The 14175-nt window shown below is 41.9% G+C and overlaps 2 protein-coding genes across 2 annotated transcripts; both read left to right on the forward strand.

Moving 5' to 3' along the window:
* The first annotated feature begins 2052 nt into the window (after positions 1-2052).
* On the forward strand, positions 2053-7580 carry RSL1D1 (ribosomal L1 domain containing 1). Its single transcript, XM_054270944.1, has 9 exons — positions 2053-2127; positions 2232-2371; positions 3129-3267; positions 3857-4005; positions 4143-4244; positions 4837-4930; positions 5015-5143; positions 5860-6066; positions 6304-7580. The coding sequence occupies exons 1-9, from the start codon at positions 2092-2094 to the stop codon at positions 6646-6648; spliced, it is 1341 nt and encodes a 446-aa protein (XP_054126919.1). The 5' UTR covers positions 2053-2091; the 3' UTR covers positions 6649-7580.
* An 847-nt stretch (positions 7581-8427) lies between these two features.
* Positions 8428-11398, forward strand: LOC128933609 (transmembrane protein 238-like). Its single transcript, XM_054270560.1, has 2 exons — positions 8428-8813; positions 11357-11398. Exons 1-2 carry the CDS (start codon positions 8428-8430, stop codon positions 11364-11366), a joined length of 396 nt encoding a protein of 131 aa, XP_054126535.1. The 3' UTR covers positions 11367-11398.
* The last annotated feature ends 2777 nt before the right edge of the window (positions 11399-14175 follow it).

The following is a 14175-nucleotide window of genomic DNA, read 5'->3' on the forward strand; positions in this document are numbered from 1 at the left end:
AGAAATTCTAGCAGTACTGAAAAGGTTTTAATGAGTCTGCCCTCCTTGGCTACCCTGTGTGTTCCTAATTTCTCTAATCAGTACTTCATATGACATGGCAACAAAGGACATTTTCTTAGCCAGCTTCTTTTTTGTTTTGATTTGGTTTTGGTTTTGTTTAAATAACACAATAGGAAAGGAAAACTTCCATTTTCCGGGATGTTTTTTTTCACTCTTTAAAGTATGTCGGTATAGTTCTTTCCTGTCTGGATAAGTCTTGATACCATCAACTATTCTACTATTGCTCCAAGGGCACTAACAGCAGAAAGAAAATATAAACCACTACATAAAGCAGCTTGCCAAGAAACGGGGGTATTTTAGTTTCTCTTTGCCACACTGGCCACACTGATGGAGCAACAAATTTTGTTGGAAGACATCTGATGAGAAGGAATAAAACCATACATAGAAAGACAAAGAGCAGGAAAAAAATCCAGAGAAGAGTGAATGACTAAGACTCCTAGTTTCATACATATTTAAGCCCTGGTTATGCATAGCTGTGTAATCCAGAGAGCAGCTTACCTATGTGATGAATGCAGACAACCTAAAGCTGCCAGGGCACACACAGCACTGTGGGAATGAGACCAAAATAATTCCAGGTTAAATTTTATTTCAGAACAATGTACTTATCCAGCATGGAAATCAATGGAATAAGCATTCTGCAATTAAGCTATTTCCATGTAGTCAGTCAATGCATTCCTAAGCTGAAGATGCAGCAGTTCTGCCTTTATTAGTCAAACACAAGAAAGAAGTGGTTTGATGTGATAATCGGTGGTTTGCTGGAAATAGCCATGTTCAAGACAGAGGATGAGGAAAACGAGCAGCAGAATACAGTCCCTGGACTCCATGAGACAGACTCTGATTTATTCAGAAAACCAGTGGGCAGGATCCCATGGGAGGCAGCTCTGAAGGCAAAGGAGCTCAGGAAATCTGGCAGGTGTTTAAGGACAACCTCCTCCAATCATACAAACAGTTCCTCCTGAATACTCAGTAAAACAAGTAGATCTATCAGGAGACTGGCCTGGCTAAACAGGGAACTTATGACAGCACTCCAGTGCAAAAGGACAGAAATATGGGAAGTAAAATCAGGGATAGTCTTCAAAGAAGGAATCTGGAGAACACACTCAATTTTTCATAAACACGATGGTGTGCTGGGGGGCCAACTAGATGGGTAACCACTGTTCAGATAACAGGACTTGAGGGCAGAGATTATGGCTTGTACTCCACCTGAAGGCCAGTAACAAATGGAGTGCTGCTGATATTTGTCCTGGACTATGCTCTGTTTAGTATCTCCAACAGTGACCTGAAGTACGGTCATATCAAGTTTGCAGGGGGCATCAAACTTGGGACCAACCATTACCCTCATGAACAGAGAGACCTAGATAGGCTGGAAAGACTCGGCAACACAAACCCGTCAATGCTCAAAAAAGCCGAATGCAAATCTGCATTTGGGAAGGAGCAGCCCCTTGCGACAACACAGGTTGGGAAATGACTGGCTGGGGAAGCTCTGGAAAGCGCCAGGAGCACAGCAGGCTGAACATAAGCCACCCCTGGAACCAACGGGGGCCAGCAGCACCCGGGGCTGGACTACGAGAGCACCATCCATAAAACAAGGCGAGCCCGACTAAACGTTTTTCACCGTGAAGACACGGTGGCTACAACTGCGAGCAATCCGGCATGACCTCCGTCTGGCCGTGGTGCCGAAGCGAGATAGACTGACGGCCTCCGGCACTCTGCTCCGGTCAGCCGGTGACCCTGCCGGGCAAAGCTGCCTGCAAGCTCAGGACGGGCCCGCCGCACCCCGGGTCGGCAGCTGCCGCCGTGCGCAGGGGAGGGAAGCACGGTGAACCCTGAGCCCCGCTCGCCCCGCCCCGGGTCCGCAGCTGCCGCCGGGCGCAGGGGAGGGAAGCACGGAGCCCACGGCCAGCCCCAAGCCTAGCGAGCCCTGCCCCGGAAGCAGAGCGTTCGGGTGCACCGCCCCGGAAAGCGGCAGCGCGGAGGCCGCACGTGGCGGGAGCGCTGTCCCGGTGTCCCGGTGCCCGGAGCGGTAGCGCCATGGCGAGCGGGAGGAGCCCGCTGGATCGCGCCCAGGTATGTGGGACCGGCGCGCCCGGGGGCTGCGGGGAGCAGGGCCGGCGGGAGCGCGGCCGGGCCGGGCTTGACCCGCGGCTGGCGCCGCTGTGGTGCCGTTGCAGGTGAAGAAGGCGGTGGAGGCTCTCTTGGCTTTCTCCCGAAGCAAGGCAAAGGGAGACGCGCTGCTCCTCAACGAGGGCGAGAGCGTTCATCTCCTGGTGACGGTGTGGAAGGTCCCGCAGGCGGCAAAGCTCATCAGAATGTAAGACACTGATATCCGGCCGCATGCGTACAGGGATTGGAAAAGAACACTTTGCAGATTCTGAGCTCAAGGGGTTTGACTGCCACGGCCTTGTCCTGGGAGCTTCTGTGCCGTGACTAAGAACTGCCGGGTCAGAAGCTGCTTTTATATCCTACTTTTGGTGTAACTGCAGCTTTTTGCATGCAGCATGCTGGTTCTGTGGGTTGCCATTTACAATGCCTTTCAGTGCTTAAGCTACAGAAAATATCTAGACATTACCTATGTCTATATCTAGAATCACCTTCTTTGTCTTGATCCACCACTACCAAATCATTAGTAATACTTCTTTGTTTTGATAACCAAACCTGAATATGAATTAGAAGTCTCTTTTTAGACTGTAGCTGCACTACATTGAGAAAGTTTCAATCCGTTTATCAGGGCCACGGTGTTATAACTTTTTTTTCTAATGCCTGGATGCAGCCATGGCATGAAAGGAGGAGCATGAAGGATCCTCCTCCTCCTCGGACCTGTGTGGTAAGGGCTGCTGGCAGGATAGAGGGTTTCGCTTTTGGGTCTGACTGGAGCCGTGGTATTTTATGGTTTCACATTTAAAGTTCTGTATGCTTATCAACTCTAGGTTCCACAGAGAATATTTAGTAGTTAACAAAGTGTAAATACAGGCAGGTTGTTAAAGGGGACAGATCTCCAGTGTAGTCCTAGTTCTGGGGAAAACTTCTCTTATTAGACATTTTTTATACATCTTATATTCTCATTGTAGACCACTGCCCCATGGCATTCGACCAGAAACAGCTGATGTTTGCCTGTTCACAAAGGATGAACCAAACTTATCAGCAGAACAGACTGAAAATCTGTACAAGAAACTTTTACTCCGGAATGGGATCAGAAGTATTAGCCGGGTAAGGCCGGTCCTTGTTGGTATAATACAGTACTGCCATTTCTTTCCTTTTTTACCACCAAACAGAATACAAGTAGTTGTTCTTTTCTGCTGTTTAATATTCTAATTCTCATTCACATACTCTAGTAAGATTTTTCTGACTACTCAAACTGTGATGTTTCTAAAATGCAAAGTTTACTCAGAATAATTTCTTCAGTTTCAAACAGGATTTTTAGTAATCAGATACAATTTCTAGATAAATGTTCAATATTTAGTTTGAGTAACCAACTGGGAGAATTCACGTTTGATTGTTTATGCCATTAGCAATAAAACTGTATAACAACATGTTATATTTAAACTTGATTTGGATGCTATTCATGTATGCAAGTTCTGTTTTGTGATGTGCAGTTACTATGCAAGAGATCCATATTTTTTGATACTTTAAGGCAATAGGAAATGGATACTTTGTGATTGTTTGTGATTGTCTTCAGTGTTCTAAAAGAATGCACTGTGATGGACTATCAGTTATGCAGCTTTAATCTGTGCAGTTCTGAGAAGCATTTCAGGTTGCATTTTCAGCAGCAGGGGCTAAACTGGTGCTTGTGTTGCAGATCATCTCCTACAAAACCCTCAAAAAGGAGTACAAAATGTTTGAAGCCAAGCGGCGCCTCCTGAACAGTTTTGATCTCTTTCTGTCTGATGACCGAATTAGAAGGCTTTTGCCCTCACATCTGGGAAAACACTTCTATGAAAAGAAAAAGTAGGTCTTTAAACTTTGGAAATCCATTCTTGCATTATCTTTTTTAAGATCAGATTCTTCTTAGTAATGGAGGAATTGGTTTTCTTTTGGGTTTTCTAATTGTTTCCTTTTTTTACCCCTCTCCCTTTGTGTTTTAGGGCACCTTTATCTGTAAACCTGAAAGCCAAAGATCTTGCCAAGGAACTGGAAAAACATATCCAAGGGACTACACTCCCAGTTAACAACAAAGGGTGCTGTTAGTAAGTACAAATAGGTTAATACATCACTTGAAGGATGGTTCTGTCTTAACTGTTGGAATTTTAAGTGAGTTATTTTTATTCCTTTAGTATGCAAAAAAAAGATGTTAAGGGTTACCATTGCAAATGGGGGGCATTTTGAACCTTTACCTGTATAGTTAAATTAGTAGTTCTGCTTGAGTTTTACTGTGAAGTTGAGGGGTTTTGTTTCTTTTTCCTTTTACCTAAGGAATTTCTAGGTACCTGTCACTGTCAAAGTGCACGTACAATCTTAGTTTTAATCTAATGTAATAATATTTTTCTATTTCCAAAATATTCTAGTCTAATAAGATTTTTTTTTCATGTATTGTGTATCTGAAAGGATCCAAATTGGTAGTAATGCTTTGTAATGTAAGGCAGAAGTTGCATATCCAAATATGGAAAGATGAATTCAGGTGAATCCCTTCTAAGTGTTATCACAAAAGATTTCTGCAATAGCCATCCCTCCTTTATTGCAGATAAGGCTTTTTGCATTTCTGGGTATGCCTAAACTAAACAAGTGACTTGAAATAAGTTTATTTGCCCATATATAATTATTATTCATTTCTTTTTCCAGTACAATGCGCATAGGTCGCACTGGGATGAAAGTGGATGAGATACTTGAGAATATCATTGCAGCAGCAAAAGTGATTGGTGACAAGTTACCAAAGGTACTGCTGATTGACTGCATTACAGACAAATAGGTTCATTCTTCAGCCTTATTTTTACATTATATACTGGTTTTGTTTTTGCAGAAATGGAAAAATGTAAAAATTCTTCACCTCAAAACACTTAAATCAGTTGCACTCCCAATATTCACTGCGGATATCTCCAACCTGGATGAGCTTGACAAACAGCCATCCCTCAAGAAAAGTGAAGTAAAGGTAACCAAAATTTCTTCAAACTTTGCATAAATTAAATCTGTACATTTAGTTGTAGTTCTTTGTTTTCCTTCTACTCATTGTTATTTTGGGTTTAAATGCATTAGAACTGATCCCAGGTTTTTATGGCTAAAACTGGTCAGACACTCCTACCTCAGTGCTTCAAATACTCAGCAATGATAATGAAATTATGGCAACTCCCTTACAGGTTTTAAAGCAAACTGTAAATAAATTATTTCTAGACCTGAACTCAAAGGACCTGAGATTCATTCTTAGAGCTTTGCTTCTATTGTTTATCCATATTTACCTTCTGAAAATACACTCATTAATGTATATATGGATTCAGATTATGCATCTGTTTTTTGTTGGTTAATCAGTGGCATCTGAATAATTCTCAATCTCATATATTTGTGTATATAGGGGGACCTCAGACTTGTTAAAAAATAATAATTGGCTATTCCTTTGTACTGACTTCTGTTTATATTCATTTGTCTGAAATTAAATTGGGACCGTGAATATTCAACTTAGAGACTGTAAGCTTGACATTACTGTAGTTGTGAGCTACTTATAATAAACTTCTGCATGTAATGCATTTTTTCATATTTTACATATGGCTAAATGAGTCCAGGTCTATTGAATGAAAGTCTTTAATGTTGCTATGCCATCTATTTAGAAATGGCATAGGGATTTGTCTGAGATGTACTTCTTATTAATTCTAGAAGGTAAAACCCAAGAAAGTGAAGAAGACAGCTAAAAAACTGAAATCAAGTCAAGTCACTGTGACAAAAGAAAGTAAAGCTGCTGGTGGTACTCAGGAGCCTGTGGTAAAAGAAAAGATAGAAGTGGTCCAAGAACCAGGTGATTGTGATGACGAAGAAATTCCACAACTGGTGCCTATACAAACAACGAGCTCAGCTGACCTGAAGGTAATTGTTGAATAATATTAAGAAACTTGCATTTCAGTTAAAGCTAAAGATTTTGAACTGTTTCATTTTTGCATTGTTCCTTAGGGAACAGTATGTGGTAGCATAATTCAAGACTAGAGCACAGTTCAGTTGAAAGTATTTGTCATTTGTAATGGTTTTCACTGATCCTTCTTCCTTAAAAACAGGAAATATGTTTCTTGGGTGAAATGGTAATTTTTTTGTTTGTGTTAAATACAGAAAATGGGACCAAATTCAGGAAAAGGTGACAATTTGGGCAAGAAAACCAAAACACCCCTTGGTAAGAGAAAGAAAACATCTCTAGTGGTGGATACTCCAAAATCAAAACCTGAGGTTACAGAAGAGAGTGCAAACTTGGAGACACCATCAAAAGAGAAAAAAGCCAAGCAGGTCAGTAAGCCAAAGGAAGCAATAAAAGAAAAAGACATGAAAAAGGCTCCAAAAAAACCTGAAGCAAAGTCTTTTGCAACACCCAAAGCTGGCAAGTCACTACAGTCAGCCAGGAAATCTTCAAAAGCACAGAAGCAGACACCCAGAAAGGTGCGCGTGCCACAGTCAGCATGAACATTGTCTGTTTAACGTATTTTGTATCATCTTTTTCAGTAAACACAGTTATTGATGAAGTAAAATACCTTCTTAGGAAATCTGATCCTAAGAGTTTTTTTTTCACCAAGGTCTGTAATGATTCATCGTTTTCCTTCTAATTTCCAAGCTGGTACAAATAAACTCCCTGTCTTAATGGTCCCATCACCTTTTCTCTTTTGCTGGCCCAAACCAAAAACACTCAAATTTTTCAGGTGTCAAAGGGAAGAGAGAGGTTTTGCTTTAACCATATATATTTTACAACATCAAGCAAAATCTTACCTTCAGTTTTGGGCTTTGTTTCTGCTACCAGAACAGTTGAGAGTATTCTTGTATGATGGTCACAGAACTGTTGTTCTTCCATCTGAAAGCCAAAGTCTGTGTGAATTCCAGTTGTGCCAGCCAAGTGAACTTGTCCTGTTAGGGCATGAAAAATACATACTTCAGGACTGAAAGGTGATGTATTTGAAATTTTACACAACTGCTTAGTTGTTCTCTGTATGATAGCTTGTCTGTACTTTGCAGAGTGAGAATATGAGGCAGATTTGTGTTGGAAAATCCTAGTGGTAAAACCTCCAAATAGGAATAAGAGACAAGATTAATCAACAGGAAGTAACCAGCCTACTTTTTCTTTCAAAAAACTACCACATCTCCTTTTTATCCTCACATCAAGATATTGGCTAGGAAGAAAATGGGTGCTAAATAAGAATATGAAAATATCCTCTTTGATCTGTGGTGTCAACTTTTTTTGACGTTTTTGTAACTTTTCAACTATTTTGTGAACCAAAAGCTGTGATAGTAATCCCAGTAAACCAATAGCACTCACTGTCACTGGAAGAGTAGCAGCAGTATAATTTAATGCACACTATTTCCACTAAAAGGGGGAGGGTACCCATTCTATTAGGCTTGGTCATGGTTCCTGTTAGCTTGATATTTCTAGTTGCTGGAACAGTGGTTTATGCATCATTAAATAAGGTGTTGGATATAAGACCCTTTTGAGAGCAGGCACAGGAGATCCTACATCTAAATACAGTTCTTGTGCTTGAGGACTTGAGAGTGTAAAAAGATATGTATCAGGTCATTAACACAAGGGTGAACTGAAATACGTGTCCTGCCTTTTATATAAATGTTTTACTTACTGAATTTTACATCCTGCATTTACAAGTTGCTTCCTGTTTGTCAACCTGAACTTGTATTCCAGCTGCTCTTTTTAAGCCTCCTCAAGCACAGTTTAAGGAGTCTTATGTGCATTTGCAGATGCACATTGTAACTGTCCTGCAAATCTCTGCTGTCTGCGACCAGCTTGCGTCTCTTGCAAGTGCAGAGATCAGCGAACTGGGTGTTCATCCGCGGACCCCTTTTCTGAAGTGCCTCCCTTCTGGGGTGCCTGAGGGGGCACTGCCTCAGGCGGGCCCAGCTGTGTCCGGCTCACCTGGAAACGGTAGCGAGCACTACTCGCCTCGCCTTCCGAATGCCATCGGTCGCTGCGGCTCAGCCTTCGAGCCGCACCGCGGCGGGCCGGGGGCTCGGGGGGCCGCTGAGGGCGGTGTGTGCCCGCCTTCGCCCTCTCTGCGGGCAGCTGCGGGGGTGGAGGCGCGGCCCGGCCGAGCCCTCAGCTGTGTGGGGGCGGCCCCTCAGCGCGGGGGGCGTGGCTGCACCTGCCCGGGTGGGAGGGCGCGGCCCGGCCCTGCCCTCAGGTGGGCGCCGCCCTCGCCTCCCCTCAGGTGCGCGCGGCCCGAGGCGGCGGTGGCGCCGCTCCCGATGGCGGCCCCGGGCGGGCTGGGCCGCTGCGTGGCCGCCTTCTGGCTGGCGCTGGCCTTCGACGCGGTGGGGCTGGCGGTGCTGCTGGCGGGCGTGTTCGCCGACGTGTTCTTCTCAGACCTGCTCATCTACGCGGGCGGCATCGGCATCTTTCTCAGCCTGGTCTGGTGGGTGTTCTGGTACGCCGGCAACCTGGAGGTGCCGCTCGAGGAGCTCCGGGACGACGTGGGGCTGCCGGCGCCCAAGGGCCGCGGGGACACGCTGCTGAGGCGGCTGGTGAACGGCGTCAGCCTCCGCCTCACGGCCGCGCTCGCCCCCGCCCGCCCCGCCGAGCTGGAGCTGCAGCGCGCCCGGGGCCCCCGCGGCCGCCACGCCGAGCCCGGCAGGTGAGAGAGCGGGACGGGACAGCGCAGGGAGAGCGGCTGCGAGCGCTGGCTTCGGCCAGAGCTCGGGAGGGCTGTCCTGCCCGAGATTCGGTGTAACACCTGCTAGGTTAAACCACCTGCACGCAGCTGAGTTCTTAAAATAAAAGTAGTGGGGAATCTTTCTCAGCTCGGGTGGTAAAAAAACGAGTGGGAAAGATTGCACAAGTGGAATTAGGCAGGGAAGACACTTCCTGTCGCCGTCTAAGAACGGAACGGGCGAGCGGGAGCGGAGCCCGGGCAGGGTGGTGGGGCTGCGTGCGGAGCTGCTGCAGAGAGCAGCACAGGAACCGTGGGGCTCTGAACTGATCCTCACAGCAGCCAAACGCTGCCAGAAATGGCCATTAACCACCGCCCCACACGAGCTCTCGGGAGGGGAAGCCCCCTCGTAAGCACCATGAAATGTTGCTTTATTGGAGGACAAGAGAGGTGAAATGCTGACTTGGATTTAACTTGGGGACAGAGCTGTAGGTAAGAGGTTGAAACTCACAAATGCAATCATCAGTTAAACTGTTTGTCTTGAACCTCAGTCATCTAGAAAAGATGTGATAATACCTGATGTGTAAAGGAAGTGTCTTGATCCTATTTCAAAGCATGGTTGAAGAACATGAAGCTTTTCAATACACCCTAGTATATTCATTTAGGAAGAAGGCATGCTTAATGCCTTAAAAATGTGTGTGGGGAAAAAAGTCAAGCCTTCACTTCCCTATGTAAAATCCTCTGTTGAAGGAACTATAAACAGTTTTGTACTGTTTGAACTGTTCAAGGATTCTAAACATCTCGCTGTTCTGATTCACTATGTACAAGATCAACTTTTCCTGCTCCTCTTTGAAACTAAATTCTGAAGACAGAGTTGATTTACAGAAAAGTTCATGTGAAAATCGTCTTCTTTCATGAAAGCTATGAAATTTTTTATTGAGAGAAAGTTTTAACAGTAGGGAGATTGAGTCTATTAAGTTTCCTTAATAGAAAACTTGTCGGAGGCAGGAAATAATAGCGGCAACACAACTTTCAAAGACTGTTACTGCTCTTTAGTTGATTATTAACTACACCTGCAATTACAAAACAGGCTGTTGAAAATGAGCCATTCTATTTTCTCTTTTTTTTTCTGAAATGGGTCTAAAATTGGCAGGTCCCTATTTGCAGGAAAAGATTTGCATTTATAAATGACTATTCAGAACAATTCTATGGCAATTGCAGGTACTGAGCTCAGTGGATAATCTGCTGTCTCTGTAGATGCAATGTGTGTACATGGATATGTTTTCTGTTTTAATGAACTCCTAGTAGTGAAAGTTATCCACTATTTTGAAATATTTCAAGTCTTATTCCTGATTGTAATTAGATTTATATGTCCTATAGGGATGTATAAATAAATAAATAGTGATTTAATACAAAATATCCCAGCAGCTTCTGTTGCTACAGTAAACAAACTTCAGTAATGGTAATTCAGAAGGAACCAAACAGGAGGTGTACAGCACTTATGTTATGTATTGGAACATAAACTCTTTGATTTTACTTGCAAGGTGAAACAAAAGATAACAAATGGTTTCACCTTGAAAAATAATTTAGAAGTAAGTTTCTTTTTGAAGTAAGTTCACCTAAAGTATCTTAGAACTTCTCGTAAACAACTGTCTGAATCAGATCATTCTATGCTGATAGACCAAATCCTCTCCCCATCAGGAGATATTTATGAACTTAACCAAACAGGTTAAACATGTTTGGGCAGATATTGTCTGCACGAGGAGGAAAAAACCACCACCACACACACACATTGAGAAAGGAAAAAACAACCAAAAAACCCAAACAAACAAACCCCCAAAACACCACATGCACAAAAAATTCCTCCCCTCAAAAAATGCCAAACAAATAAACAAAAAAAAACCCCCAACCAACCAAACACTACATGTTGTTCTCATTTCCTGTCTTAAAAATTAAATTCTAGAGAAAGGAGAGAATTCTCATGATATGCAATGCTTTTATTGAAGGAATAACTAGTAGATTAGGATCCCCAAGCCTGAAAAGAGGTGCAGAATATAAAGTGTTCCAGGGGTCATTGCAGCCACTATGGGGCAGGTATGAAGTGCTTCCCTCCCAAGGCAAGGCAGGAACAAACTGTCCTGTGCTATGTGATTGAAATGTGGGATTACTTGATGTGGGACAGTGGCAGAAATAAAAATGTACTCATTCAAAAATCCAGAGGACAAAGCAGAAAATATATGATAATATAAAGAGAATATGTTTGGCTCAGGAAGACCTGAGGTAGTTGATATCCTGAGGAAATATTGTGTATTTTTGTGCCATATTCTTATGCCTTCAGTGAGACATCACACTTGGCCACTATTGGAGATGGGCTGGTGACTTGATGGATCTTTTCTTTGAGTCCCAATTGTCTGTTAAACATGAGGAAAAGTACTTTTAAGATTGACCTTAAGTAACAGTTTAGAGTTGTATGGCCACTTGTTCTAAGCCTATTTTGGAGTAACCTTTTCTTCATGTGTTACCTTCAGGATCTGTTGAAGACACGACTAATGAAGTTATTGCCCCAAAAAGTGGGAGAAATGCTACAAATTATGGAAGGAGATTCCCTACCCCAAACAGTAGGATTCTCTCATTGTGGAATAACCTCTGCAAGCATTGTGGACTCTCCATGAAATGGACACATGGAGCCATATCTGCCAAAAGTACCTGTTTCAGTGTTGGACTGGATATGCTTGGAAATTATGAAAAAACATCCCACAAAATCACTTTAAGAAGTGAGAGCTAAAAGAGAATTGAACCTGATTCACTGAAAAATCAGTGCAGCTTGTCATATAGTTGGTTTTATTGTTGTAATTATTATTATTATTTTTAATAGCCTGAAAGGTTTGGATAAAAAGCTCTTGCATGACGAAAAGCTCTTGCACTGTTTTTTACCAAGGTCTGGAAGTTAAACTTACTGTGAATTTTTATAATGCCAGTGCAATACCTTCGTTTGTAAGGGTGCTTTTAAAATGTGTATATTAAACTGTGGATGCAAAGCTGCAAATGTAGTAGAAGTTGTTTATAGTGCAAATACACAATTTACAGCATCTCTTGTAAAAAGTTTCATTGTTATTCTGAAATAACCTGGAATCTGAGATTTTATAAATAGACAAATAACACCAATGGTGTGGGCATACAAGTACATTCTTTGTAGTTACAAATGATGTAATATGATGACTCTTGCAAGAGGCATTTTTAGTCCAGTGATGTTGGAAATTCTTTTCCTAATGCTGAAGCATTTGAGAGAGGGAACATGACCAAAAGAAACTGTCGATTAACAAGTACTCCAAGGCATTATTAAACATTAACAAACAGTACCTGGAAAATCATTTATATTAATGCTAGTGATACCTAAAATTGAGCTAATGATGAAATTGTGTGGAGAATTTCCTCAGGAGTTCTTCTGGTTTTGAACTAACACTAAGAGTTTGGTGCCACCATCAGCAAATACTGATAGATCTTAAAATTTCAATGCACAATTGTTCTATGCCACACCTCATTGAATACTAGAGGTGGAATTAAGGAAATATTTACTAAGAACACTGTGGCTGTACTTCCTTATGAACTCTTGAAATGTCTTTCAGTGTTTTCTTGTAAAATTACTGGAGTAACTTCTTTTTTTTTGCATATTCTCATTTTTAAATGTTTTCCAAATGCTCTATCTTTTAACAAATCCAGAAGAACACTAAACTTGAAGGTCTGCAGTGTGATTTCTCGTTTACTATCTGCAGTTTTTAGGAGGTGTATGCAATTTGTTTGCTCCTTTTAATGGAACTGCAATGTGACACCACTGCAGTGTTACAATGGCCTGATTAAAAAAACCAAACAAGCTCCTCCCTTAAAACCTGTAGATCAGATTTCATTTGCTATAATTTTTTTCATTTTATTTTTCTGAACAGAAAGAAATGCTTTTTCTGATTCCCCATAGTTTCACTTATAAAGTGAATTATGAAATATGGTATTTAATAAGTGGAATGCTTACTAGTAGCTACAAATTAAGCCAAAACTCATATATGTAGTTCACATACTTATTCCGTGAAAACCAAAATTTTCTATTCAAGTGTTGCAATAATAATTACTAGAGTGAATTGAGCAGGCCTTTGCATTCCTTGAATATTACAATGTAATTAATCCTAAATCAAATATCAGTACTTAATGATTGTTGCATAAGACGGTAGCTAGAGTGCAACTTCACTCAAAAGTTATGTGGAATTCCAACTAGTTTACTAGTATGAATAGGATAAGTTTTAAAAATGAAATGTAGGAGCTGATCCATCAGTTAAGGAGGATGTTAAGCACAGAAAAGCATTAAAGCAGTAGAAGGTTGCTGAGATGGTGAGTCCAAGCAAGGAGACAGACTGTACTTGCTGTGGAGCAGTGATACCTGTTGTAAGTATTGTAACTATTTTCTTTTTGAAAATGCATCCAGTTACTGTTTCATGCAATCAATTTGCCTTCTAAACCAGGAAGGCTAATACTAAACACAAACTGGCATCATCTGCAGTTACACATTAACAAATATTTTAACACTATTTTAGTTTCATGATATCCTTATCAGCTCTGCTCAATGCAGCACAAAGTCCATTCAAGGAACTTCTACATTGTTGACTGGAAGGAAGCTCTTGGACATGTTTAGGACTGCTTGCTGTTATGTGAGCAGAGTTGTACAGCTAAAAGAATTCCTCTAGCCATTGAGGAAAGTGCCATGCATGGTGTTTAAAATCTTAGCCAAAATCACAAAGAACCAAACTAGTTCCAGAATTGTGGCTACAGGAGTCTTTTCCATCTAGTTAAGTCTTAAAACTAGCTCAAAATGTCATCCTACATTCCACTAAAGGAAAAATGCCAACCCCCAGCTTCCAACTATGTCGATGGATTAAATGCTTGTTAGACTTTAAACGTGGACTGCATCTAATGGAAGTTTTCTTGTGGTGTATAGTGCCTGCTTAAATGGGAACATCTTCATCAGGGAAAGATTAAATTATTATTAATGCCTACAAAAATCTGTTTGGTGTGACTTGTGAGAGTTGCTGGGACTGATGTAATTATTACAGTAGGAATTTGTGTAGAAAAGAAGCATAAGTGTATACCAAGTAGAGAGGGCTAAGGTCAAATCCTGGCACGAGTTGCTGTAGCTAGTTTGTGTGAGTAGGTGAAGTAAATTTTACATATTCAGCCAAAGTAAGCTTTGAGCAGAATGGATGTTACTGAAGAACTATACAGGAAATACAATTCTCTGTTCATACTTACCTGGGTTGCTCTAGCAGTAGAATTTGTGTGTGTATACAATCTTTGGGAGCAAAAC

This window comes from Melozone crissalis, unplaced genomic scaffold (assembly GCF_028551555.1).
Source record: "Melozone crissalis strain CALT ecotype California unplaced genomic scaffold, PUWL_Pcris_2 ptg000012l_1, whole genome shotgun sequence".
Taxonomy (NCBI): Eukaryota; Metazoa; Chordata; class Aves; order Passeriformes; family Passerellidae; genus Melozone; species Melozone crissalis.